Source organism: Nomascus leucogenys, chromosome 22a (genome assembly GCF_006542625.1).
Source record: "Nomascus leucogenys isolate Asia chromosome 22a, Asia_NLE_v1, whole genome shotgun sequence".
NCBI classification, from domain to species: domain Eukaryota; kingdom Metazoa; phylum Chordata; class Mammalia; order Primates; family Hylobatidae; genus Nomascus; species Nomascus leucogenys.
In genome coordinates, this window is record NC_044402.1 from 70,084,732 (window position 1) to 70,112,354 (window position 27,623).

At 40.5% G+C, this 27,623-nt stretch overlaps 2 protein-coding genes and 1 pseudogene across 5 annotated transcripts; 2 read left to right on the forward strand and 1 right to left on the reverse strand.

Annotated features, from left to right (window-relative positions):
* Nucleotides 1–13,525, forward strand: SSB (small RNA binding exonuclease protection factor La). Its single transcript, XM_003254235.4, has 12 exons — nucleotides 1–151; nucleotides 2,133–2,207; nucleotides 6,979–7,082; nucleotides 7,169–7,343; nucleotides 8,293–8,400; nucleotides 8,478–8,578; nucleotides 9,964–10,035; nucleotides 10,338–10,380; nucleotides 11,765–11,905; nucleotides 12,331–12,517; nucleotides 12,656–12,787; nucleotides 13,131–13,525. The coding sequence occupies exons 2-12, from the start codon at nucleotides 2,142–2,144 to the stop codon at nucleotides 13,217–13,219; spliced, it is 1,218 nt and encodes a 405-aa protein (XP_003254283.1). The 5' UTR covers nucleotides 1–151; nucleotides 2,133–2,141; the 3' UTR covers nucleotides 13,220–13,525.
* METTL5 (methyltransferase like 5) lies at nucleotides 13,220–26,589 on the reverse strand. Of its 4 annotated transcripts, none has more exons than XM_030802265.1 (9): nucleotides 26,526–26,550; nucleotides 26,146–26,297; nucleotides 23,906–23,968; nucleotides 23,599–23,713; nucleotides 22,746–22,927; nucleotides 21,096–21,178; nucleotides 16,970–17,021; nucleotides 13,927–13,976; nucleotides 13,220–13,322 (listed from the first exon to the last, which is right to left on the reverse strand). In XM_030802265.1, the coding sequence occupies exons 2-9, from the start codon at nucleotides 26,252–26,254 to the stop codon at nucleotides 13,284–13,286; spliced, it is 693 nt and encodes a 230-aa protein (XP_030658125.1). In that variant the 5' UTR covers nucleotides 26,255–26,297; nucleotides 26,526–26,550; the 3' UTR covers nucleotides 13,220–13,283. The 4 variants fall into 4 exon arrangements, with proteins under 4 accessions (XP_030658125.1, XP_030658126.1, XP_003254285.2 ...); XM_030802266.1 differs by having other exon boundaries at nucleotides 26,440–26,547; XM_003254237.3 differs by lacking the exon at nucleotides 23,906–23,968 and having other exon boundaries at nucleotides 26,526–26,589.
* On the forward strand, nucleotides 17,782–17,860 carry LOC115832727 (annotated as a pseudogene).
* Nucleotides 26,590–27,623: the final 1,034 nt, after the last annotated feature.

Consider the following 27,623-nt stretch of genomic DNA (forward strand, 5'->3'; position numbering starts at 1 on the left):
CGTGGCCCCGCCCACCCAGGCCGCAAGGGGTGCCGGGACGGTCCCCATCTTCTTGGAGCGCTTTAGGCCGGCCGGCGGCGCTGGAAGTGGAGTCGTTGCTGTTGCCGTTTGTGAGCCTGTGGCGCGGCTTTTGTGGGCCGGAACCTTAAAGGTGAGTAACTCTCGGTGGCTAATGAGAAGCTACAAAAGGGCCCGCTTTGCTGGTGCGCGACCGCGCGTTTCCGTTCCTTACTGCTTCTCGCGGCGTCCGTCCGCCCCTCGCCTTCCTCACGTTCAGGCGGAGCGCCGCGTGGGCCGCAGCCGGAGGCGGTGGAGCCGAGGGGGCGCGGGCGGCGGCGAGGCTGCCCCCGCGAGGAAAGCGGGATCCTGGGGTTCCCCGCACGTGGCTGGTGCCCAGGCAGTTCCGCGGTTGCTTAGAGACGGGACTGTGGCTGCCCCCATCCCCATTGCGTCTTTTCGTTGTTTTTTTATTTTTTTATTTTTTTTTACCTCCACCGCGTTCTAGTCTCACCGAAGGCTTGTGGTCATCTCTGTAAGTTTCTGGGGAGGTGGGCACGGGGTAAACGCCAGAGGGTTCTGTGGAGCCTATGGGACTGACTGGAGGCCAAAGAACTTTGGGCCGCAGATGTACCCCAGCGTCACTCTTTTTGGTCTGTTAGGGCCTTCATCGCTCACATCAGGTTTCAGTGTGAAACGGGAAAACGTGGGTAATATTTCACTTACAGTCGTACATTCTGGAAAAGTATCTGATGAAGCGCAGTTCCAAAATTAGGCCAAATCGGTTTTGCAGGGTCTAAATAGTTGTTTTATTTCATCGTTTGCTTTGTAGGGGCCCTAGATCACGGTAGTAACTTAGGAGTGTAGATTGTGATAGACAAGACAATGCATAAAATTGAGTAATTTCTCTAGGGGGATGTGGATCACCCAGTACCCCATTGCAAGTGCTTCCTATGTGTATCCAGGGTATCGAATGCAATTGCAGTGTATCAGGCGATGCTTCCAAGAAGTGTACCTACATCAGTTCATAACTAGAGTCAACTAATGGCAATATTCTTGATGATTTGTTCACATAACTTTTGTACAATTGGGATGACTGGGTGGCTTAGCAGAGTCCTGGAGGCAAGTACTTTGTAATTAGAAGACTTGGTTTGTAGTTTCTAGCAAACCAATAGCACAGCTTCCTTTTTTCCTTGCAGTGCTAATGTCAGGAATACGAAACAGGAAACTGGCTATCCAATGTATTAGTAAATTAGTAGGCATACTCCCCAGTTTAATGTTGTGTTAGTGTGACCACATTCTCCCATTTTTGTTTTCGTATGTTCCTTAGCATAGAGTATCTAAGGAACTGTAACGTTTTTCACCTTGAAGTTATGATGCCTAACTTGGTAACAAGGTTTGGGTAAGTCAGTTGTGACTACATTTTAAAAAAAATGAGGCCGGGCGCGGTGGCTCACGCCTGTAATCCCAGCACTTTGGGAGGCCGAGGCGGGTGGATCGCCTGAGGTCAGGAGTTCAAGACCAGCCTGACCAACATGGTGAAACCCTGTCTCTACTAAAAATACAAAAATTAGCCGTGGTGGCGGGCGCCTGTAATCCTAGCTACTCAGGAGGCGAAGGCGGAATCGCTTGAACCTGGGAGGCGGAGGTTGCAGTCAGCCGAGATCGCACCATTGCACTCCAGCCTGGGCAACAAGAGCGAGACTCCGTCTCAAAAAAAAAAAAAAAAAAAAAAAAAATGAACCCATACCAAACAAATGCACAGAGAGCCATGGTGATATATTGATAGATAGTTATCTGTTTAAAACTGGAAATGGTTGGTAAGTTATTGGAGTTTTTTTCCCTAAAGCTTGCTTGACCAGCTAAGTGAAGATAAACAGTTTCTTGTCATAGAAGATGGGGTAGTGATTTACTGAAAGACAAGTTTTTTATAGTTTTTAGATTTTTTCATCACTTATTCCAAAGTGTTGCTTTGTTGAGATATATGAGAACTGAGTAAAGAAACTGAACCCGTGAAAATAGAAATTCCTGATTTTTTAAGAAAACAATGGAATATTAATACTTTGTAAACATTCTCTTTCTAGTCTTGAGTTTTATATAAAAAAAACTTTATGCTAATTTGGGAAATTTTACAGATAGCCACAATGGCTGAAAATGGTGATAATGAAAAGATGGCTGCCCTGGAGGCCAAAATCTGTCATCAAATTGAGGTATGATTCCTGTGCTATAAACTGCAAAAACAAGTGCCTTGAAAGAAAATGTAGGACCTCAACACAAATACAGAAAGAACATTTAATTTCAGTATATGGACATATTCAACATTTGGCTTGCCTTTGATTCTTAGATGAACATATAATAGCATACAGTTTTATATTGGTGGTGCCAGGTTGTGAAACTTAAGATGTACAAACATTTCAAAAGGTAACACTATAAACTAGAGTTACTTAATCTTTTTAAAATTTTAGTTTCATAGTCTCATATAAAATTTTAGCTTCATAGTCTTATATAAAATGAGGATAATAGTAGTTCTTTTCTCATAAGGTAGTTTGGAGGATTAGTGAATATAATGTTAAGTACTTAGAAGAATTCCTGACACATAAGTAATATAAAAGTCCTTGGTAAAGTACCTTCCCTGTTAAATAACACTATATTTTTGATGATCTTAGTAGTTTTTTTATGCCCAGTCAGTTCTCAGCTGTTGTAACTTTAATATAGTATCTTTTTTTTTTTTTTTTTTTTTTTTTGAGATGGAGTCTCACTCTGTTGGCCAGGCTGGAGTGCAGTGGCACTATCCTGGCTCACTACAATAGTATCGGCTCACTGCAGCCTCTGCCTCCTGGGTTCAAATGATTCTCCTGCCTCAGCCTCCCAAATAGCTGGCATTACAGTAGCATGCCACCACACCCGGCTAATTTTTGTATTTTTAGTAGAGATGGGGTTTCACCATGTTGGCCAGGCTGGTCTCGAACTCCAGACCTCAGGTGATCTGCCCACTTCAGCCTCCCAAAGTGCTGGGATTACAGGTGTGAGCCACTGTGCCTGGCCAGTAACTTTAATATAGTATCTGTTTTCAAAACCCTCTTAGCATTTTTTCAAATTTAGGTATTATGTTTATGTTAACATAATACCTCAAGTGATCCGCAGTACCTTTGCAGTACCAATGCGGGAGGATGGCTTGAGTCCAGGAGTTAGAGACCAGCCTGGGCAACATGATGAGGCCCCATCTCTACAAAAAAATTTTAAAAATTAGCTGAGTGTGTTAGCGGTTTACCTGTAGTCCCAGCTACTTGGGAAGCTGAGGTGGGAGGATTGATGGAGCCCAGAAGGTGGAGGCTGCAGTGGCTGTGATCATACCACTGCACTCCAGCCTGGATGACAGAGTGAGACACTGTTCCGGGGGCGAGGGGAAGAAACTTGAGAGTCTTTGTGAGCATACTGTGGCTGGGGAGGCTGCCTGATTTGCAAATCGTTCTTTGTTCAGTTAAACTCAAAAAAACCTTAAAATCTTTACAATGCATCCCATGCAATAATGGTTGCATGGGAAATTATCTCTAAACTTAGGTTCTTGCTAAGAACCCCTCAGATCATATTGTTTGGTGTGGGGTTTTTCTGCAATTCTCAGAACTGCTTTTTTTTTTTTAAGCTGCACCTCTCTGCATTTAAAATGTCTTATGTTCCTTTTTTTGGTATTAATTTCTTTATGACTGTGGGGAGAAAAATTAGAAATTATTCATTCTGTGTTTAATACTTAGAACAATACTAAGATGTATATAGAAAAGGTTGTATCTTTCCCACAACCTGCTAACTCTCAAATTCTACTCTTCTGAGGTAATCAAGGTTAAAAGCTTTTGACACTTTGCTTCATGCTCATACTAATTTTTTTAGTGGACCTTATATTTTACAACAGTTCTAGGTTTACAGCAAAATTGAGTGGAAGGTACAGAGATTTTCCATATATCCGCTGCCTTCACACAAGCATAGTGCCTTCACCTTTTAAAACATCCCCCACCAGAGTGGTACTCTTTTTTTTTTTTTTTTTTTTTTCTGAGACGGAGTCTCGCTCTGTTGCCCAGGCTGGAGTGCAGTGGCGCGATCTCGGCTCACTGCAAGCTCCGCCTCCTGGGTTCACGCCATTCCCTTTCCTCAGCCTCTCCGAGTAGCTGGGACTACAGGCGCCCGCCACCACGCCCGGCTAATTTTTTGTATTTTTAGTAGAGACGGGGTTTCACCGTGGTCTCGATCTCCTGACCTCGTGATCCGCCTGCCTAGGCCTCCCAAAGTGCTGGGATTACAAGCGTGAGCTACCGTGCCCGGCCCAGAGTGGTACATTTCTAACAATTTTATTTCCTTCCCTTTCCCTCGCTAAACATAGGATGCATTTTTGTGGAGAAAAGTTTTGTAATCAATACTTTTTTCATTCTCCTCTTTAATATGAAGCATCTTTCTAATTTTTTTAGCTGTAATCATTCTTTGACAAATATTCTTATATATAAATCTTAGTAAACATGTTTATTGATTTCTTCAAGGTAAAATTCTAAGAAGGAGCCATACCAGCTCAAGGATTATGCACATTTAAGGAAACACTGATAATTGTCAGTTTACATCTACCTCAATGGCTAGTTCTCTGTGTTCAAGTCAATACTAGGTAGTCTTGGCTTTTTTTCTAATCTTAGCCAGTTTGTTAGGGGAAAAATGCTGTCTCGTTGCTTTAAATTGTATTTCTTTGATTAATAATGAAATGAGATTGGATTTTTTTTTTAGTTTACAGTACATTATTTATTTACTTATTTATTTGTTGTGATGGAGTCTCACTCTTGTCTCCCAGGCTGGAGTGCAGAGTGCAGTGGCGTGATCTCCGCTCACCACAACCTCCACCTTCCAGGTTCCTCAGCTTCCCAAGTAGCTAGGATTATAGGTGCATACCACTATACCCAGCTAATTTTTGTATTTTTAGTGGAGACGGGGTTTCATCATGTTGGTCAGGCTGGTTTCGAACTCCTGACCTCGGGTGATCCACCCACTTCAGCCACCCAAAGTGCTGGGATTACAGGCATGAGCTACTGCGCTTGGCCTATTTTTTAAAATTTTTACAAAAATCATTAGCTGGGCATGGTGGCATGTGCCTGTCATCCTAGTTACTAGGAAGGCTGAGGCGGAAGATCAATTGAGCCCGGGAATTTCAGGCTGCAGTGAGCTATGGTTGCACCACTGCACTCCAGTCTGGGCAACAAAGCAAGACCTGATCTCTGAAAAATAGTGTTTTTTTTTAGACAGAGAGACAGTATTGCTCTCCGCTCAGGCTGGAGTACAGTGGCGGTGATCTCAGCTCACTGCAACCCCCACCTCCTGGGTTCAAGCTAGTCTTGTGCCTCAGCCACCCGAGTAGTTGGGATTACAAGTGTGCACCACCATGTGTGGCTAATTTTTGTATTTTTAGTAGAGTCAGGGTTTCACCACTTTGGCCAGACTGTTGTCAAACTTCTGGCCTCAAGAAATTGACCCACCTCAGCCTCCCAAAGTGCTGGGATTATGGGCTTGGGCCACCGTGCGAGGCCAATAAAATATCCTTTAACTGTTTTCTATTAGGGTGTTCTCTTTTTACCCTTCTTCTTTGTTTGTAAGAATTCTTGACAAATTTGTTTGTCTTTTACTTTTGTGTTACTTCTGGCATTCCAAATGGTCATACTTGGGTTTTTCCTTGGCTTGTATATTGAGAGTTCCTCTATGCTTAAATTTGATAAACATTTACTTTAACTTTTTCTTTTTTTTTTTTTTGAGGCAGCGTCTTACTTTTTTCCCAGGCTGGAGTACAGTGGCACAATTATGCCTCACTGCAGCTTCAACCTGCCAGGCTTAAGCAATCCTCCCACTTCAGCTTCCTGAGCTGGAACTAGAGGCACGTACCACCCATGCCTGGCCTTTTTTTTTGGAGAGCTGGGGTCTTGCCATGTTGCCTAGGCTGGTCTTGAACTCCTAGACTCAAGCGATACACCCACCTCAGCCTCCTAAAGTGCTGGGATTAGGCATGAACCACCACTCCTGCCCCCCGCCGCCCCTCTTTTTTTTTTTGAGATGGAGTCTCTTTTGTCAGGTTGGAGTGCAGTGGTACGATCTTGGCTCACTGCAGCCTCCACCTCCTGGTTTCAAACGATTCTCCTGCCCCAGCCCCCTGAGTAGCTGGGACTACAGGCGTATGCCACTATGTGCAGCTAATTTTTGTATTTTTAGTAGAGACGGGGTTTCACCATGTTGGCCAGGGTGGTCTCGCCCTCTTGACCTCCCAAAGTGCAAGGATTACAGGCGTGCGCCACTGTGCCCGGCCCCTTTCCCTTATTTTTTTAATTTAAAAAAATTGGAAGGCCAGGTGTGGTGGCTCATGCCTGCAATCCCAGCACTTTTTGGGGGATGAGGTGGGCAGATCACTTGAGATCAGGAGTTCAAGGCCAACATGGTGAAACCCTGTCTCTACTAAAAATAACAAAAATTCGCTGGGCGTGGTGGCACATGCCTGTAATCCCAGCTACTCAGGAGGCTGAGGCAGGAGAATCACTTGAACCTGGGAAGCGGAGGTTGTGGTAAGCTGAGTTCATGCCACTGCACTCCAGCCTGAGCAACAGAGTGAGACTCTGTCTCGAAAAAAATAAAAATAAAAATTGAGTGATTAACCAATTTATTCCCGTTCTTTTTATTTAACCATCTATTCTTTCCACACTGATTTCAAGAGGCTTTTCATATAATCTTTAAATATATTCTTCTTTAAGGTTTTCTAGTCTATTGACACATCTGTTACACTATTTTAGTAATTGACATTTTAGTTTTATCTTTTTGCTAACTTGTATTGTAAACATTATCGTATATTTGGGGAAAATGTTTTGCCTTTTGTAACTTATGTATTTTTAAATAACAGAAATTGGTACCGTAGTGTCAGGATTGGAGTCCATATTATACAGTGTTCTGAAATACATTGTAATTATCTCACAGTATTATTTTGGCGACTTCAATTTGCCACGGGACAAGTTTCTAAAGGAACAGATAAAACTGGATGAAGGCTGGGTACCTTTGGAGATAATGATAAAATTCAACAGGTAACAAGCTTTTAAAAATAATCTTTAGGTTTTCCGTTTACAATGAGTGCTGCTGCTGAGTCTTAGTTTTTATATGTACTCTTCAGGTTGAACCGTCTAACAACAGACTTTAATGTAATTGTGGAAGCATTGAGCAAATCTAAGGCAGAACTCATGGAAATCAGTGAAGATAAAACTAAAATCAGAAGGTCTCCAAGCAAACCCCTACCTGAAGTGACTGATGAGTATAAAAATGATGTAAAAAACAGATCTGTTTATATTGTAAGTGGGCCTGTAATGCATTTAAATATCTTACATTTATTTAGAAAGTAAAGTATGGAAGAATAAGGGCTCAGGAATCACAATCTCACTAATTACTGTATGTCCTTTCGTAATATTCTTAACCTAAGTTTCTTTTTGTTTTGTTTTGTTTTGTTTTGAGACAGTCTCATCCTGTTGCTCACGTTGGAGTGCAGTGGTGTGATCATGGCCCACTGCAGTCTTGACCTCCTGGGCTCAAGTGATCCTCCCACCTCAGCCTCCTGAGTAGCTGGGACTACAGGCACATGCTACCATGCCTGGCTAAAAATTTTTTGTAGAGACAGGGGTCTCCCTATGTTGCCCAGGCTGGTGTCAGTCTCCTGGGCTCAAGTGATCCAATCACCTTGACCTCCCAAAGTGCTGGGATTACAGGTGTCAGCCACCATGCCTAGTCCTAAGTTTTATCTTCATAAACGTGGATATTTTCTACCTTGTAGAACTGTTGTGAGAATTAAATGAAAAAAAATACACCATTGGATGAAATCTTTGACATATTCTAAGCACCTATTGCATATTAGCTGTTCTTATTTTTCAGCAGCTAAACTTGATTGCAGTTTTCTTTAGCGTATTTTTAAATAGTTTTTTATTATGGAAAATTTCAGATACATATATAAATAGATTCAATAATGTACCATCACCAGCTTTAGTAGTTAATAACAGAACATGCAAATCATCTTGTTTTAGTTCTGCTTCAACTGAATTATTTTGAAGCAAATATCAGATGAATCACTTTTATTGTACTGGAGAATAGTGGCTCCTAAACAAGGCTGTTAAGTGATTAGCAAAGAGAAATATAGATAGATAGGTATATCCTGGGTTCATTTCAAGAAAAAATGAATCAAATTCTCTCCAGTTGTTTATCTGAGAAGTCATTATTTGTTATTTGTACATTTCTTCCCACTCTTCACAGAAAGGCTTCCCAACTGATGCAACTCTTGATGACATAAAAGAATGGTTAGAAGATAAAGGTCAAGTACTAAATATTCAGATGAGAAGAACATTGCATAAAGCATTTAAGGTATGATAATACAGACTTTTTCTAGTTTTAAAATATATAGGACATAACTTAAAAAAATATTTTCCTTCCTTTTACAGGGATCAATTTTTGTTGTGTTTGATAGCATTGAATCTGCTAAGAAGTTTGTAGAGACCCCTGGCCAGAAGTACAAAGAAACAGACCTGCTAATACTTTTCAAGTAAGTCTTTTTGCTGATGTTTCTCCTGGCCTTTAGTTATATGGACACACACTAGGGTAAGGAGCATGGAAGTAGTATCCTCTGAAAGGCCAATATTTTTAGTATCTTTAGATGACCTTTGAGAAATGCTTGATATTTGTTCAGTGAGAACTATAGTCGTTAAAAGTGTTCATTAGTACCTTTTCACTGTTAACAATTTTTTTTTCTTTTTCTTTTTCTTTTGAGACAAGTTTCACTCGTCGCCCAGGCTGGAGTGCAGTGGTGTGATCTTGGCTCACCGCAACCTCTGCCTCCTGGGTTCGAGCGATTCTCTTGCCTCAGCCTCCCGAGTAGCTGGGACTACAGGTGCATGCCACCTCGTCCACCTAATTTTTGTATTTTTAGTAGAGATGGAGTTTCACCATGTTGGCCAGGCTGGTCTCAAACTCCTGACCTCAGATCATTCGCCTGCCTTGGCCTCCCAAAGTGTTGGGACTACAGGCGTGAGCCACCGCGCCCAGCCACTGTTAGCCATTATTAAAGGAGGTTATGTTTTAATACTGATTTTGCATCTAAAACTTTTAATCAGGCTGGGTATTAAAATTTGGGCTTTTGTGTGTTTGGAAAATATATCAATGCAGTTTTCATCTTATTTTTTGTAGCCTATATATGTCTTTTTTTTTTTTTAACAGTACAAAGGATTTGAGATTTGGGTCACATTCTTTGTGTATGTGTGTCTAAGTGTCTAAAAATGGGGATGAACCAGAGCATTTTCATGATAAAATTAGGTGTAGGGCCATAGTTCCCTACTTTAGAAGATTGTACATTAGTCTTCTAAATGGTATATACTAAATTTGATTGACTTAGAGATGCACTCTGATGGGTCATAGTATCAGTGTTAAATCCTCAAAAATTATTTAACATGATTTTCGTATGTTATTCTTGGATCTTGGGGATTTTAGAATTTTCTCCTTTTGTGGAATTAACACTATAGAAAACTGCAATATTATTTGCAAGACTTCGGATACACTTTTTTCCCTGTACATGAATGATAAATGAAAATCAACATGAAATTGCTAATGGATGGGGGTTTCTTTTTGGGGTCATGAAAATGTTCTGAAATTAGTAGTGATGGTTGTACACTGAATATACTAAAAAACATTCAAGGTACACTTTAAACGAGTGAATTTTGTGGCACATGGATTTTTTCCTCAGTAAAGCTGTTATTTAAAAAAACATGAGAGAGTAATAACTTCCTTGGCATATTTTGAATTTTTAGTTGATGATTATGTTGATAGTAAGTGTGTGCAACATTCATTGCTGTGCCATGTCTTAAGTTATTCAAAATAATCTTCAGTCTTAACTTTGTTCTTGTGAACTTAGCCTGTGTACTGTTTGTTCTTTAGGGACGATTACTTTGCCAAAAAAAATGAAGAAAGAAAACAAAATAAAGTGGAAGCTAAATTAAGAGCTAAACAGTAAGTATGTTGAACTGATCGTGACATAATTTGAATTCTTTGAAGCTCTGACAGAAATATAGTTGGTGAGCTCTGAAATAGTGGCAGTAGACCTTTCTCTTTGCTAGTGAAACATTGAGATCTTAAGCTGCCTTGACAATCTTGGGGCCAAATTGCATTGCAGTCTAGCATTGGACGATCAAAAAAACCTAAGGACATCTGGCTTTGGTTAAGTAAGTTTAGTGATCACGATTGGTTAACTTTATTAGGACTTAATTTTCTTAAATAGAAGTATGTTATAATTATGATATTTTTATTTGTAGGGAGCAAGAAGCAAAACAAAAGTTGGAAGAAGATGCTGAAATGGTAAGTATATATTACTGCTATCTAGTACATCTGTAATTCAAAGTTAAATGAATAGCTTTTAAGTGTGAGGACTTTTTCAAGAAAATATGTAAGCAAAGCTATCTATAGTTGTTATTGCACTAAAGTAATACATCAGGTATTATATTGAGGGAAAAGAGAAAACTAAGGATAGGAAATATGTTCTAAAATACGGAAAAGGCTGGGTGCAGTGGCCCATGCCTGTAATCCCAGCACTTTGGAAGGCTGAGGCGGGCAGATCAGTTGAGGTGAGGAGTTCGAGACCAGCCTGGCCAATATGGTGAAACCCCATCTTTACTAAAAATACAAAAACTAGCCAGGCGTGGTGGTGCATGCCTGTAATCCCAGCTACTTGGGAGGCTGAGGCAGGAGAATCACTTGAACCCGGGAGGCGGAGGTTGCAGTGAACCAAGATCATGCCACTGCACTCCAGCCTGGATGACAGAGTGAGACCCTGTTTAAAAATAAAAAATATAATAAAACACAGGAAAATATATTTTGAAATATTCAGAAAAAGTTCATTTATGCCTAGAACTTATTTTTATGAGAAAATGTCCTATAACTTATAAAGATTCTAATCATAGGTTAATACATGACTTATTTTTGACTTAATAAGATACTGATGTGTATTTCCATTTAGAAAGTTACAGGTAAAAATTTTTATTTGGGGAAAATAATAATGACTATAAAAATTTTTTTTTTTTTTTTTTTTTTTTTTTGAGACTGAGTCTCACTTTGTCACCCAGGTTGGAGTGCAGTGGCGCGATCTCGGCTCACTGCAAGCTCCACCTCCCAGATTCACGCCATTCTTCTGCCTCAGCCTCCCGAGTAGGTGGGACTACAGGCGCCCACCACCACGCCTGGCTAATTTTTTGTATTTTTTTTAGTAGAGACGGGGTTTCACCGTGTTAGCCAGGATGGTCTCGATCTCTTGACCTTGTGATCCGCCTGCCTTGGCCTCCCAAAGTGCTGGGATTACACAGAGGTGTGAGCCACCGTGCCCAGCCTAAAAATTTTTTAAAATATGATAAATGCTGCCTAGAATTATTTTCCAAGATAGTTTAATAGCCAGATTTATGTAGTTTATAACTAATTAAACAAGTTGTATAAGATCAAATAATATTGAAAGCCATTTTGGAATAAAAGATGACAAAGGAAAACACCAACACTATGAAACTACTTTATTTATTTATTTATTTATTTTTTGAGATGGAGTTTCGCTTTTGCTGCCCAGGCGGGAGAAACTACTTTAAAATAGCATTTTGGTTTCTAGTCTTTTTCTTGTATAGCTATAATGTGGTGTGAGTCATTTCTGGTCTGTTGTTGCTTTTAAGAAACTTTTTGATCACTTTGTATATTTTTATAGAAATCTCTAGAAGAAAAGATTGGATGCTTGCTGAAATTTTCGGGTGATTTAGATGATCAGACCTGTAGAGAAGATTTACACATACTTTTCTCAAATCATGGTGAAATAAAATGGATAGACTTCGTCAGAGGAGCAAAAGAGGTTTGGAAACGTCCCTATCCTTTTTAGCAATCAGTTTGAAAATCTGTAGAAACTTAGACAAAATTAGTGGAAAGTAATTTTAAAAATTGTGTTTATTAAATTAGTTTCTACTTGATCATTTTGTTATTGTCACTAGATGTGATGTCTGATATTTTCTGAATTATACTAAATTAGTTTCTACTTGATCATTTACTTTGTTATTGTCACTATATGTAATGTCTGATAGTTTCTGAATTATACTATGAATAACTGTTCATACTGATGATTGCAGTTTTACTTCTGTAGCATTCCTTTTCTACTGTTCAGTAAAATTCATTCAAACTGGTAAAGACATGGAAGGTTTAGAAAAATTACTTTGAACAAAGAAATTAATTGTGGGACTAAAAACCAAGGTTAATGGCTTTTGTTTTCTGTCTCTGGTATAGGGGATAATTCTATTTAAAGAAAAAGCCAAGGAAGCATTGGGTAAAGCCAAAGATGCAAATAATGGTAACCTACAATTAAGGAACAAAGAAGTGACTTGGGAAGTACTAGAAGGAGAGGTGGAAAAAGAAGCACTGAAAAAAATTATAGAAGACCAACAAGAATCCCTAAACAAATGGAAGTCAAAAGGTCATTTATTCTGATTTTTCTTTAACAGTTTGGTTGTTGAACCCATTTACTTGAGCAATAACTTTAATCAGTGTTCAAAAACATTGACAAGAGACTTAAAAAAAATTCTTTACAGAGCGCTCAATTGTGTCTCTACAGGTCGTAGATTTAAAGGAAAAGGAAAGGGTAATAAAGCTGCCCAGCCTGGGTCTGGTAAAGGAAAAGTACAGTTTCAGGGCAAGAAAACGAAATTTGCTAGTGATGATGAACATGATGAAAATGGTGCAACTGGTAAGTTTTTTTCTAAGTCCTTTGGTAGTTTCATGAGAAAATTTCTACTTCCATAAATAAGTGATTTGCCAGAGAGAATAGGGATTTGAGCTTTTCAACTCCTGCATAAGTGCCATACTTGGATTATTATGATTTACCTCGGTTATGCTGTTGTATAAGTCAGGGACATGATATTTGGAAGATGAATCTAGAGGTCAGGTCTGTACTAAGAGAAGCCTTTTCTCATTGGTGCAAGGAAGTTGTTGCATCTTTTTCAACAGTATCATTATTAGTAATTGTGCTCAGTATTAAACTAGAGCAGTACTTATGTTGAATTTAACAAAAATTAATTGTTACGTTATAGGACCTGTGAAAAGAGCAAGAGAAGAAACAGACAAAGAAGAACCTGCATCCAAACAACAGAAAACAGAAAATGGTGCTGGAGACCAGTAGTTTAGTAAACCAATTTTTTATTCATTTTAAATAGGTTTTAAACTACTTTTGTTTGTGGGGGCTTTTAAAAGGAAAACCGAATTAGGTCCACTTCAATGTCCACCTGTGAGAAAGGAAAAAATTTTTTTGTTGTTTAACTTGTCTTTTTGTTATGCAAATGAGATTTCTTTGAATGTATTGTTCTGTTTGTGTTATTTCAGATGATTCAAATATCAAAAGGAAGATTCTTCCATTAAATTGCCTTTGTAATATGAGAATGTATTAGTACAAACTAATAAAATATATACTATATGAAAAGAGCAAAAACAGTTTTTGATTTTTTTTTTTTCTTTTTGTACCCAAAGCATTTAGGAAAGAACTAGAATATTAGCTATTGACTATGGGCCCTTCCCACAGGCCATTTATGGTGTGTCCTAGGCTGGCTTTCTATATTTACACAGGAAAGTTGATAACACTAGAAATAATTACTTGTCACAAAGCTTTTCTTTTTTTATTCTTTTTCTTTTTTGAGACTGAGTCTCACTCTTATTGCGCAGGCTGGAGTTCAGTGGCACAGTCTCAGCTCACTGCAACCTCCGCCTCCTGAGTTCAAGTGATTCTCTTGCTTCAGCCTCCTGAGTAGCTGGGATTACAGGCATGAGCCACCACGTCTGGCCCAGAAAGCTTTTCAATACCGAATGTAGACCAGCGAAAATCAAGAGACTTACTGATTTCTTTTTATGAAACTTGTATGATGCTGGCAGGTCATATCGAAGCTCTGTAAAACAAAAGCCACCTAAGGATAAAATTATATTTCCAAGCATTTACCACCCTTGACTAAACAACAACAACAACAAAAACTAAGAAAAGTGTTAAGTGCTGGTAAGCTGAACATTTTAGAACCTTTAATTTATCCAAGCAGTGACTTGCTATATTCCTAGCATTGGCCATTGCAGCTTGGCATTTCTGTTATTATGGCCATTTATACTGAAATTTGAGGTTATAAGTGATGAGTTTAGAAGGATAAAAAGTGGACGAAAAAGTAAATCCTATGAAAATGATGGTACCTTTCTATTTTTAATTTCCTAATAGTCTATAGCTAACAATCTCATAACCATGCTTATTTCAAAATTTTCTTACCCAGAGTTTAATAATGGTAGTAAGTACCCATTTTCCTCCTAAGGTCTAAAACGAAAACCAGTTTTTCATATTTCTTCCTTCTAAAGAATAATGTAGATTCTCCAAACTCTTTACTACTGATCTATTTTAGAGGGATGGCAGTGAGTCTGCTACTCCTGTATGTCACAGCTTTCAAGTTTTAATGTGCAATCAAATCACCTGGGGATGTTGTTGAAATGCAGATTCTAGTTCAGTAGGTCTAGGTGGAGCCTGAAATTCTTTCTTTTTTTTTTTGAGACGGAGTCCCCCTCTGTCGCTCAGGCTGGAGTGCAGTGGCGCGATCTGGGCTCACTGCAAGTTCCACCTCCCGGGTTCATGCCATTCTCCTGCCTCAGCCTCCCGAGTAGCTGGGATTACAGGTGCCCGCCACCACACCCAGCTAATTTTTTGGTATTTTTTAGTAGAGACAGGGTTTCACTGTGTTAGCCAGGATGGTCTTGATCTCCTGACCTCATGATCCGCCCGCCTCAGCCTCCCAAAGTGTTGGGATTACAGGTGTCAGCCACCACGCCCGGCCTGAAATTCTTTATTTCTAACAAGGAAATCTCAGGGATTTTAATGTTGATGGTCTGAGGACCACATTTGGAGGAACAAGGCTCTGGCTTGGTATACTGCTAGGACTGTTCTAAGGTGTTCCATACTGCATATAATACCTAAAACTGGCCAGGTGCAGTGGCTCACACCTCTAATCCCAGCACTTTGGGAGCCCAAGGTGAGCGGATGACCTGAGGTGAAGAGTTCGAGACCAGCCTGGCCAACATGGTGAAACCTTGTCTCTACTAAAAATAATAATAAATAGCTGGGCGTGGTGGTGCGCCTGTAGTCCCAGCTACTTGGGGAGGCTGAGGCAGGAGAAGAATCTCTTGAACCCAGGAGGTGGAGGTTGCAGTGAGCCAAGATCATGCCGCTCCACTCCAGCCTGGGCAACAGAGGGAGACTCCATCTCAAAAAACAAGAACAAAAAAACACCCCTAAAACTGTCTAAGTAATGCAACACTGAAAATAACAGGAAGACGAACAGAGGTATATATTACATTATTAATTATTATGAACAGTAATATATCTAGCTGTATGTTTAACACTACAGTGGCAATTCATTATTAGTTTATTATTGTGAAAAAACATGTTCCCTTATTGCACTCTTATTTCAGGCTTAGATTATAATTAGCTTGTAGTTATATGCTTTTCCTGTTTTGATGTTTGTGACTATTACCCAATTTAGTAATAAAAATGTATCAAACATGATTTACTCATAGTGTTGATATTTAGAAGAAAAAGATAAATGTTATTTGATTCCAGGGGCAATTAGAGAATAGAATTAGAGGCTGGGCTCAGTGGCTCACACCTGTAATCCCAGCACTTTGGAAGGCCGAGGCTGGAGGATCACTGAGGTCAGGAGTTCAAGACCAGCCCGGCCAACATGGTGAAACCCTGTCTCTATACTAAAGATTAAAAAATTAGCCGGGCATGGTAGTGCATGCCTGTAGTCCCAGCTATTCGGGAGATTGAGGCAAGAGCATCGCTTGAACCCGGGAGGTAGAGGTTGCCACTGCACTCCAGCCTGGGTAACAGAGCAAGGCTCTGTCTCAAAAAAAAAAAAAAGAAAAGAAAATGAAATTAGAAAGATTATCCAGGAGTAATGTGATGGCATTTTCCATGAATGAATTTCAAACCAAGATCTGACCAACTCCAACCCCCTTTTTTTTTTTTTTTGAGATGGAGTCTCGCTCTGTTGCTCAGGCTGGAGAGCAGTGGTGCAATCTCAGCTCACTGCAAGCTCCACCTCCCAGGTTCATGCCATTCTCCTGCCTCAGCCTCCTGAACAGCTGGGACTACAGGCGCTTGCCACCACGCCCGGCTAATTTTTTTGTATTTTTAGTAGAGACGGGGTTTCACCGTGTTAGCCAGGACAGTCTCGATCTCCTGACCTTGTGATCCACCTGCCTCAGCCTCCCAAAGTGCTGGGATTACAGGCGTGAGCCACCGTGCCCGGCCCACGTTGTTTGTTTTTGTTTTTTTGAGACTGAGTCTCCTCTGTCATCCAGGCTGAAGAACAGTGGTGCGATCTTGGCTCACTGCAACCTCTGCCTCCGGGACTCAAGCGATTCTCCCGCCTCAGTCTCCCAAGTAGCTGAGATTACAGGTGTGTACCACCGTGCCCGGCTAATTTTTTATATTTTTAGTAGAGACGGGGTTTCACCATGTTGGCCAGGCTGGTCTTGAACTCCAAACCTCAGGTGATCTGCCCACCTTGGCCTCCCAAAGTGCTGGGATTACAGGCGTGAGCCACCACACCTGGCCCCCAGCCCATGTTTTTAGCCATTGTTCTGCTATACAGTGTTCTGCCTAAGTCTGGAGTGACCAAATACTTGAGTGCTATTAGAAATTTTCAGTAAATCGCATAAATTAGGACAGTCTCAGGCTAAGTGTTCATTCTGCTTTTACTCCATTTCCAATCTATTACCAGTCACGCACATTTTGCCACACTGTAAAGCATACTTTATAGTATATCTTCTCAGCACCTGCATGAAAATTTTGGTTGGGCAAATACATATTGGCCCTTTTGGATATTAGGATTGAGATCTGTCTTACCTGCTATAATATCTATCTTGATTTTCCATTCTGCAGCTTTCTTTTGAACATGCTGAACATAAATAATATGTTGTTATGAGCTGATTTTTAAATAATGATTTTTTCAAATTGCTTTTTACTAATACTTGAGATTGAGTTTTTAAGCTTAAAATTTCATTAGAATCTAGACGCTTATAAAAATTTCAATTGAATGGATAGTATTCTGAAAACAAGAAATCAATTTCAATACATTTAACAATCTGAACCAAATCACACAATAAATCCAAGTGATAGAAAGCTACTCATGCGCCACATAATGCCATTTGGGGTTATCTAGGGACTGCATATATTTTGGTAGTCCCATAAAATTATAAATGGAGCTGAAAAATTGCTATTGCCTAGTGATGTAGCTATCTTGACATCATAACACAACACATTACCGTCTTGGTGTTTATATATGTTTAGATCAAAAGAATACTATTGTGTTACAATTGCCTGTAGTATTCAATACAGTAACAGGTTGACAGGTTTGTAGCCTAGGAACAATAGACTATAACCACAGAGCCTCCGTGGTCCACTCTATGTTTGCACAATGATGAAATCACCTCAGGATGCATTTCTCAGAATGCATTAGTCAGAACATATCCCTGTTGTTAAAGGATGCATGACTATTTCAGAAATCTATCAAAGGTGTAATGTTCTCATGGTTTCTGTAGCATTATTTCATTAATATATACAGCTAGCTAGCCTAGAAACCATTTGGCAGAGATATATGTACATGGGGAATTCAGTTCATGCGGTAAAACTGAGTTTTATAAAATTCATGTTATGCCAAGACTACACTTTCAGGGATCATTTCTATAGTTCGTTACTAGAGAAGTTTCTCCGAAAGTGTAGAGCACTGTATCGTGAAAATGGCCATACTGCCCAAGGTAATTTATAGATTCAATGCTATCCCCATCAAGCTACCACTGACTTTCTTCACAGAATTGGAAAAAACTACTTTAAATTTCATATGGAACCAAAAGAGCTCACACAGCCAAGACAATCCTAAGCAAAAAGAACAAAGCTGGAGGCACCATGCTACCTGACTTCAAACTATACTACAAGGCTACAGTAACCAAAATAGCATGGTACTGGTGCCAAAACAGATATATAGACCAATGGAACAGAACAGAGGCCTCAGAAATAACACCACACATCTACAACCATCTGATCTTTGACAAACCTGACAAAAGCAATGGGAAAAGGATTCGCCATTTAATAAATGGTGCTGGGAAAACTGGCTAGCCAAATGTAGAAAACTGAAACTGGATCCATTCCTTACACCTTATACAAAAATTAACTCAAGGTGGATTAAAGACTTAAATGTAAGACCTAAAACCATTAAAAACTCTAGAAGAAAACCTAGGCAATACCATTCAGGACATAGGCATGGGCAAAGATTTCATGACCAAAACACCAAAAGCAATGGCAACAAAAGCCAAAATTGATAAATGGGATCTAATTAAACTAAAGAGCTTCTGCACAGCAAAAGAACCTATCATGAAAGTGAACAGGCAACCTACAGAATGGGAGAACATTTTTGCAATCTATCCATCTGACAAAGGGCTAATATCCAGAATCTATAAAGAACTGAAACAAATTTACAAGAAAAAAAACAGCCCCATCAAAAAGTGGGCAAAGGATATGAACAGACACTTCCCAAAAGAAGACATTTATGCAGCCAACAGACATATGAAAAAATGCTCATCATCACTGGTCATCAGAGAAATGCAAATCAAAACCACAATGAGACACCATCTCACACCAGTTAGAATGGCGATCATTAAAATGTCAGGAAACAACAGATGCTGGAGAGGATGTGGAGAAATAAGAATGCTTTTACACTGTTGGTGGGAGTGTAAATTAGTTCAACCATTGTGGAAGACAGTGTGGTGATTCCTCAAGGATCTAGAACTAGAAATACCATTTGACCCAGCAATCCCTTTACTGGGTATATACCCAAAGGGTTATAAATCATGCTACTATAAAGACACATGCACACGTATGTTTACTGCAGCACTATTCACAATAGCAAAGACTTGGAACCAACCCAAATGTCCATCAATTATATAGACTGGATAAAGAAAATGTGGCACATATACGCCATGGAATACTATGCAGCCATAAAAAAGGATGAGTTCATGTCCTTTGCAGGGACATGGATTAAGCTGGAAACCATCATTCTCAGCAAACTATCACAAGGACAGAAAACCAAACACTGCATGTTTTCACTCATAAGTGGGAGTTGAACAATGAGAACACATGGACACAGGGAGGGGAACATAACACATGGGGGCCTGTTGGGGGGTGGGGGGCTGGGGGAGAGATAGCATTAGGAGAAATACCTAATGTAAATGACAAGTTGATGGGTGCAGCAAACCAACATGGCACATGTATACCTATGTAACCTGCATGTTGTACACATGTACCCTAGAACTTAAAGTATAATTTAAAAAAAAAAAAAAATCATATTATGCCAAGCTGTGCAGAAAAGAGTTCACAGCAGGCCTGGCTGCTTATCCTTAGAAAGGCCTGCTTAGTTTGGCCCTTGGCTGGAGATTGGGAACTTAGATTTTGGGAAGGTTCCCACTCCTTACTCCCTTAATAATAGTGTCTCACTGTGCCTAACACTGTTTATGCTGAACACCTGTTTTCCTACTGGGAGTCTAGAATTTGGGTATGTGTCAGAAAGGGAATTGCCTACATGATCAGTCCCTAATAAAAGCCCTGGGCACTGAGTCTCTAATGAGCTTCCCTGGTTGGCAATGTTTCACGTGTGTTATCAATAATTCATGCTGGGAAAATTAAGTGTGTCCTGTGTTATTCCACTGACAGAAGACTCTAGAAGCTTGGCCCTGGTTTCCCCCATTCTCTGCCTAATGCACCTTTCTCTTTGCTGATTTTGCCCTATATCCTTTCACTGTAATACATCATAGCCATGAATGAGACTAGATGCTGAGTCCTATGAGATTGTCTAGTGAATCATTAAACCTGAGGGTGTTCTTGGGGACACACGTTTGGATACCAATGTTTACTGGTGTTTATTTCATATATAGTGAGGATTTATTTACTAGCTATGTTGTGTCCTGTTGCTTGCCTACATGTACCACTACTTATTATTAGCAGTATAGTTCTTTTTAGCTGTTATATTTTATGTTTTTTAAAAGGTTATCAGATTACCATGTAACTAGAATGTATTATTTCCAACTGGGTTCTTAGACACTGTATTGACATGAATTAAGTATTTTTCCTACAAAATCACTTTAAAATCTTTGAATACATGTATGATTTAAATAATAATAGCTAACACATAGCAATTACACGTCAGACACTGATCTAAGTGCTTTGTAAATATTAACTCATGTAATCCTCACAATCTTATGAAGTACAATTGGTACTCTCAGTCCCTTACACTTAGAGTATAGGTGAGGATAGTATAGATGACAAAAGCTCAATTACCTTGATGATGAAGCTCAATTACCTTGACCAAGAAAACAGCTGGGAGGCAGCAGAACTTGGATCTGAACCCAGAGAGTCTGGTCTGGCTTCAGAATCTCTGTTCCTAACCATTGTGTTATACTGACACTATAAAAATATACTGCCCCTCCCCCCAGTTTCCTGGAATACAACTTACACACCTCTCCATGTGTTATATGCTGCAAAAGTAAGAATAGGTGATTTCTGAACTCAGATCTGTTTAGCTCCAGGCTCAGTGTTCTGAAAACCTGGCCTTACTGCCTCCCTTAAGTACATCAGGCCACACTGGGACAATGGGACAAAAGGGATCAACTAAGACTTACTCAGAGAAACCAAAACATACAGTAATCCTAGTTATAACACACTTTTCTACTCCTGAGTTATAGTCTCTCCTCTGGCAACAGTTCCTGTCTGAAAAAAATCTTTGAGGAAATAAGTCTTATAGCCTGGAAAAAGGCCAATCAGATGCTAGCTGGTTAAGCAGAAAATTTAGTTCCTAAGTTTCAGATGTCAAAAAGGTCAGGAGAAATAGATACTGTGGTATCTAGTATTCACAGCAAATCCTAAAAACACTGTCATGAATTTAAAAATAAATGCCACAGAATATCAGATGATTTGAACTTACTTCTCTAGTTGAGGATTTGTGTAAGGAATACACTGCTGTTCTTGCCATTTCCAAAGCAGTCTTTAGAAAAGCCATATCTGTCCCTGTGAAGAGTAGAAAAAAAGCTCCTATTTACCTCTTCTCAAAATAGAAGATTAAGTCAGTAGGATTTAGAAAACATTTTCTTCCAAACTTCAAAATAGCCACCTTGAAATCTTTCAGCAATAAGGGTACAAATAAACTATCAAAATATTATTTTAAGGCTGGTAGAATAAAACCAGAATTATACTGTCTTGGTTAAATAAGGATAAAGTAAAAATTTTAATATTATATTCCAACATTAATGACTTCAAAAAGGGGAGAAGGAAATGCATAGAGTACTATTCAGAATCATCTTGGTGAGGGCAGGGTACTTTTTAAACTATGCATGTCTTTTTTTTTTTGAGTGTCACTCTTGTTGCCCAGGCTGGAGTGCAATAGCACGATCTCAGCTCACCACAACCTCTGCCTCCCAGATTCAAGTGATTCTCCTGCCTCAGCCTCCCTAGTAGCTGGGATTACAGGCATGTGCCACCACGCCCGGCTCATTTTGTATTTTTAGTAGAGATGGGTTTTCTCCATGTTGGTCAGGCTGGTCTCAAACTCCCGACCTCAGGTAATCCACCCACCTCGGCTTCCCAAAGTGCTGGGATTATAGGCATGAGCCACCGCGCCCAGCCAAACTATGCATGTCTTTTTCTACCCTCACTGACTTCCTAACCTCCTTGCCCACAGTACACACAAAATTAACAGCCACAGTGAGTCACTGTTACTGATGGGCACATGTAGAAACCCTTGGGTCTGTTAAGACATTAAAACACAGATTCTAAGAGTATAAAATTCTTTCTATGTTTCAAATTCATTCATAAGGGTTAGGCAAATTATTCCTGAAAGCAAATGGGAGATATACCATAAATGACATGACTATCTTTGTTTACTTAATACAAATTTGTAAAAACAAAAGTTGAAAAACTCAGTTTCTTAGCCATGCATTAAACAAATTGAAATGTAAATTATAAGAACTATACAAATAAGAGATTGGTTTACTTAATGAAGAGTAATAAAATCACTTAGCCTTGGTTTATTTAATGAAGAGTGATAAAATCACTTAGCCCAAACAGTGATAAAAATGGTTTTTATTTTTGTTTAATTTTTTCTAGACAGGGTCTTGCTGTTACCAAGGCTGGAGTGCAGTGGCACATTCATAGCTCATGGCAGCCCTGAATACCTGAGCTCAGGTGATCCTCCCACCTCAGCCTTCTGAGTAGCTAGGACTATAGGCACACCACCACACTTGGGAAATTAAAATGTGTGTGTGTGTGTGTGTGTGTGTAGAGGCAGGACACCACCACACTTGGGAAATTAAAATGTGTGTGTGTGTGTGTGTGTGTGTGTGTGTGTAGAGGCAGGACACCACCACACTTGGGAAATTAAAATGTGTGTGTGTGTGTGTGTATGTGTAGAGGCAGGGTCTAACCCGGGATGGCTACCAACTCCTGGCCCCAAAGGATCCTCCTGTATCAGTCTCGCAAAGCACTGGGATTACACGCCTGAGCCACTGCGCCTGGCCTTAAAAATGGTTTTAAAATCTTTTCTATAAATATACCAATATACCCGATTCTTGTTACAAACCTTTGTTATTTTTGGTCCCAAAGGGAGGATTCATAATTACTGTATCGAATGACTTAGACATTCTGTTAGATAATAAGCACACATCACATTGAACCATGTCAATATTTGTTAACTCAAACTCTTCTGCATTCCTATTAAATATTTCCAATGCGTCTTCATCTATGTCAAATCCAACACACAACCTATAAATACAAAACACACACAAAGAGTGGCGACTTATAGCTCCCAAGTAAAAACAAAACCAAAATTAGCTATTTTTTTTTTTTTTACCATATATCTTTTTAACCCAATTAGCAAAATAAGAGTGAGTGTTTTCTTCTTCTTTTTTTTTTTTTCTTTTTTCAGACAGGATCTTGCTGTGCCACCCAGGTGAGTGTAGTGGTGCCATCTTGCACTGCTCAAGCAATCCTCCCACCTCAGCCTCCCAAGTAGCTGGGACTACAGGCGCACGCCACCACATCCAGCTAATTTTTGTATTTTTTGTAGACATGGGGTTTCACCATGTTGCCCAGCCTGTTCTCAAACTCCTGGGCTCAAGTAATCTGCCCACCTTGGCCTCCCAAAGTGTTGGGATTACAGGCGTGAACCACTGTGCCCAGTCAAGTGTAACAGCATAATTTCCAAACCTGGCAGGGGTTGGAAACTCAGGTTTGTATAAAAGGAACTGCTGCTTTCACCATTTTTATTTAATTTGTGTAGTTTGTTTAGATCTTCTGCCCATTCAAAATGTATTCAGTATCAGATTTTTGCTTCCTATATCTCATTCTGTCTCATAAATATAATTCAGTTAATCCCATTGATGCTCCTTATTAAAGCCACCCAATACCCAAATAGCATATATTGCATTACGTACCCTGCTCCTAACATTGCAGTTCCGATGCTAAGTACTCCACAACCACATCCTAGATCTGCAACGACTTTATTTTCAATGTCATCATAAGTGTTATGGATTGTATAGAGCATACATGCTAAAAAATAAAAGAAAGAATAAGCAAGCTGGTGACTAAAATCTAATTTGTGCAAATGACTCTTTCTAAAATAATTTCTTGTGTTGCATTACTTAGTCCTCCCCAAATGCCATTCCAGATTATTTTTTTAAAAGATAAGGTATAATAATTTGGTATGTCGTAAGAGGCACCATAAAGGAAGCTAATACCCACCAGTGTTTCTCAAAAAATAGTCTCTGCTAGCAATGCCAAGAATGACAAAACTGTGACCAGTCTCTGATGCAAAATAAGAAAAAAAAGTCAAAATGTTTAGTTTTTCCTCAGCTTGTTAAAAACATTGCCATATACTCATATTGGTTCTTTCTTTGATGCTGAAATATTTTTATGAAAGAATGGTAAGAGTAAATGGTTTTTTAAAAAATCCTTTTTTGTCAACATAAATTTGGCAACTCTATCAATTTCCAAAATTGTTCTGAAATTTTACTTATCTGTGAAATCTATAAGACTAGGAACCACTATCAAACAAGCATTAGCATCACAAAGACATAGAACCTTTTTTTTTTATTTATTTTTTTAAACACAGGTTCTCACTATATTGCCCACGCTGGTCTCGAACTCCAGGGCTCAAGCGATCCTCCCACCCCGGCCTTCCAAAGTGTTGGGATTACAGACATGAGCCACTGTGCCTAGCCACAGAACTTTGTTGTAACAAGTTTGTCACCAGAACACAAGCACCATAAGCTCCGCAATGTAGCCTTTAGACACACATACTCATGATCTACAGACATATATATTCATAATCTACAAATGAGACCTGATAATAGAACTACTGGGTGTTAGATACACTGAAGGTTAAACATGAATACCACCACCACCGATATTTCCCTGAAGATATCTGAACCCAGCAAGGACTGTTGGCCATTGATACCTGCGGATCCAGAGTTTTTTTTTTGTTGTTGTTTTTCAGAGACAGGGTCTACCTCTATCACCCAGGCTGGGGTGCAGTGGCAGATCAGAGCTCACTGCACCCTGAAACTCCAGGGCTCAAGCAATTCTCCTGCCTTAGTAACAGCAGCTGGGACTATAGGCACATACTACCACACCAGGCTAATTTTTTTTTTTTTAAGAGCTGGGGTCTCACTGTGTTGTCCAGGCTGATCTTGAACTCCTGGGCTCAAGTCATCCTCTTGCCTTGGCCTCCCAAAGTGCTGGGATTATAGGGGTGAGTCACTGTACTTGGCCAGGTTGTTATTATTTTTTAAACTGGATATCACTAAAAAAACCTACAGTCAGAAGACCAGTAAGTCACTATTTGAGAAAACTGGTCTTAACCTCGACACAGTAGTTTTGTGTAAATTTTTGGTTGGAATCATGACAGTATCTTGGGGTTAAGTGTAAATACACATGTATTCTCCTTGACTTTCATTGGCAACTTAGAAACAACTATTTTGGAACTGGAAAAAACTCCTTGCAGGTACTCTCAGAAAATTAATTTTCCTAAGGGGCCAGCCTCAGCGGCTCATGCCTGTAATTTCAGCACTTCTTGATGCCCTGGTGGGAGGATCGTTTCAGCCCAGGAGTCTGAGACCATCTTGGGCAACATAGCAAGACGCTGCCTCTACAAAAAATAAAAAATATTAGCCAGGCATGATGGTGCATGCCTGTAGTCCCAGCTACTCGGGAGGCTTAGGTAGGAGGATCACTTGAGTCCTGGAGGTCAAGGCTGCAGTTTCCGTGATCATGCCACTGCACTCCAGCCTGGGTGTCAGAGTGAGACCCTTATCTCAAAAAATAATAATAACAAATTTTTTTTCCCCTAAGGCTTCCCAATGACTTCGGTAACACAGATATATGTTTTCCTGTATTCTCTCTTGTACTCCCAGTATCAATGTCTGGCATGAAGCAACAATGCTAATGCTCAGAATGCTCAGAAAATCTGTTAAAATATGCATGCTCATCTTTACACAGCACATACTCTGATTTTGTTAAACTATCAGTCCACTATCAACTCTGGTATTCATTTCTAGGGCAGAGTATAGCACAAGAATCCTTGCGTAGGCAATTAGTAGCAATGGGAAATTGATCCTTATTTAGTAAATGTTTACTGAGCTCCTAAATAGTACCAGCGACTCTTCTGGGCACTGAGAATCCAAGTATGAACAAGACTAACAAATTCCTTGTCCTCAAAGAGACTGTAATGTGAGAAGAGAAAAAAAACACATTAAAAAGATGTCTGGCAGTGTTAAGGGATATGCAGAAAACTAGACAGTAAAACGAGTCTGTAGAGGCGTGCCTTGAGCTGCAGTGTCAAAGAAGACCTCTCTAACGCGATAGGTGATCTTTCAGCAGAATTTCTCTAGACATTCTCTGTATCCAAATAACTGTTCTATTTTTATCACAGAATAGACTGGACTAACTCCGAAAGCCGGGGCGTAGTGAACCAGCCGCCCTACCTGCAATGTGCGGCCTGGTAGGATATTGTTCTAGAAGTAGCTTGGGCTTTTCGAATCCATCCACTTGTTGCAGGCGACTCTCTAGTTCCTTAAGCCTTATTTTCTTCATTTTGTTTTAAAGTATGGACTCGTAGGGTTTGAAGGCACAGGATCTGCGGAGAAATCTATTGAACTGGGATCTTGTTTCCTCCCTACCCCCAACCTTCTCCCCTTTTTCAGCACCGCTGGCCGGACCCGAAGACGCGCCCTAAGGAGACGCCCGGACTCAGGGCACGGGACGAGCCTCTGACCCACCTCCCGGGTAACCCAAGCCGCCCCAGGAGACGGCGGTGGCGCGTTGCTGTAGCAGCCCCAGGATCCCTCGCGCCACGACCACGCACCTCTGGAGGCGACCCGCACCTCGGCCGGGGCCGGAAGCGCCAGGCCGCACGCGCGTACGCGTTCGCCGCCCAGCGGCCCGGCGCCGAGCTGCAACATTTGTCTTGAGCCGGGGTTCCGCTGGCCACCTGGGGGCCTCATTGCCCCATCCCCTCCGCCTGCAAAGCCTGCGCTACTCGCTGACCCACGGCCAGTCCTCGCCGCCTGTCGCGTGCTCATTACCCTCTAGTTTGCCATGAGTACCTGCGGGCCCTCAAAGGATGGGGAAAGACAGAGTGAAAGGGATGCGGGAGAGAAAGTCACAGTCACTTTGTTGTATGGCCCAGAGTGACTCTTCTTGTTTCCCAAGTCTCGGTTTAAAAAGTAGCGATCTCCATTCACCTTTACCTCCTTCGCCATTCTCATGCCTTATTTTGTTGTAACTTTGTTTCTCAATTTTAACGTCATTTTTGTCCCTTGCAATTCTCACAGGAGTGGTGATGTCAAAGAAACCCAAAGAAGAGGTAGTGGAGAGGCAGGGCGCGGTGGCTCATGCCTGTAATCCCAGCACTTTGGGAGGCCGAGGCGGGCGGATTACGAGGTCAGGAGATCGAGAACATCCTGGCTAACACGGTGAAACCCTGTCCCTACTAAAAATACAAAAAAATTAGCCGGGCTTGGTGGCGGGCGCCTGTAGTCCCAGTTACTCGGGAGGCTGGGGCAGGAGAAAGGCGTGAACCCAGGAGGCGGAGCTTGCAGTGAGCCGAGATCGCGCTACTGCACTCCAGCCTGGGAGACAGAGCGAGACTCCGTCTCAAAAAAAAAAAAAGACAGTGGAAATGAAAATGAAAGAATAGGTAGTGGTGTCAAATACTGGAAAGAGGTCGGGCTTCATAAAGTAGGAGCAGAAATCAAGTTGTAGCAGATTGTGGAGCGAATGGAAATTTAGGAAGAAGAAAGAGTAAATGTGAACAATTAAACGTGGCCCCGGACGCGGCGGCTCACCCCTGTAATCCCAGCATTTTGGGAGGCCGAGATGGGCGGATTGCTTGAGACGGGAGTTTGAGACCAGCCTGGGCAACATAAGGAGACCTTGTCCCTACTAAAAATACAAAAATTAG

Bases quoted from the DNA above. Each gene is read 5' to 3' on its own strand.
- SSB (XM_003254235.4), top strand. From the start codon at position 2,142: ATGGCTGAAAATGGTGATAATGAAAAGATGGCTGCCCTGGAGGCCAAA. The intron at 2,208-6,978 runs GTATGATTCCTG...ATTATCTCACAG, and splicing joins AAATCTGTCATCAAATTGAG to TATTATTTTGGCGACTTCAA. The intron at 12,788-13,130 runs GTAAGTTTTTTT...GTTACGTTATAG, and splicing joins TGATGAAAATGGTGCAACTG to GACCTGTGAAAAGAGCAAGA.
- METTL5 (XM_030802265.1), bottom strand. From the start codon at position 26,254: ATGAAGAAAATAAGGCTTAAGGAACTAGAGAGTCGCCTGCAACAAGTG. The intron at 13,977-16,969 runs GTAAGACAGATC...TTTGTTTTACAG, and splicing joins CAAGATAGATATTATAGCAG to AGCTTCGATATGACCTGCCA. The intron at 13,323-13,926 runs GTAAGTCTCTTG...CCTTTCTCACAG, and splicing joins AGTTTCATAAAAAGAAATCA to GTGGACATTGAAGTGGACCT.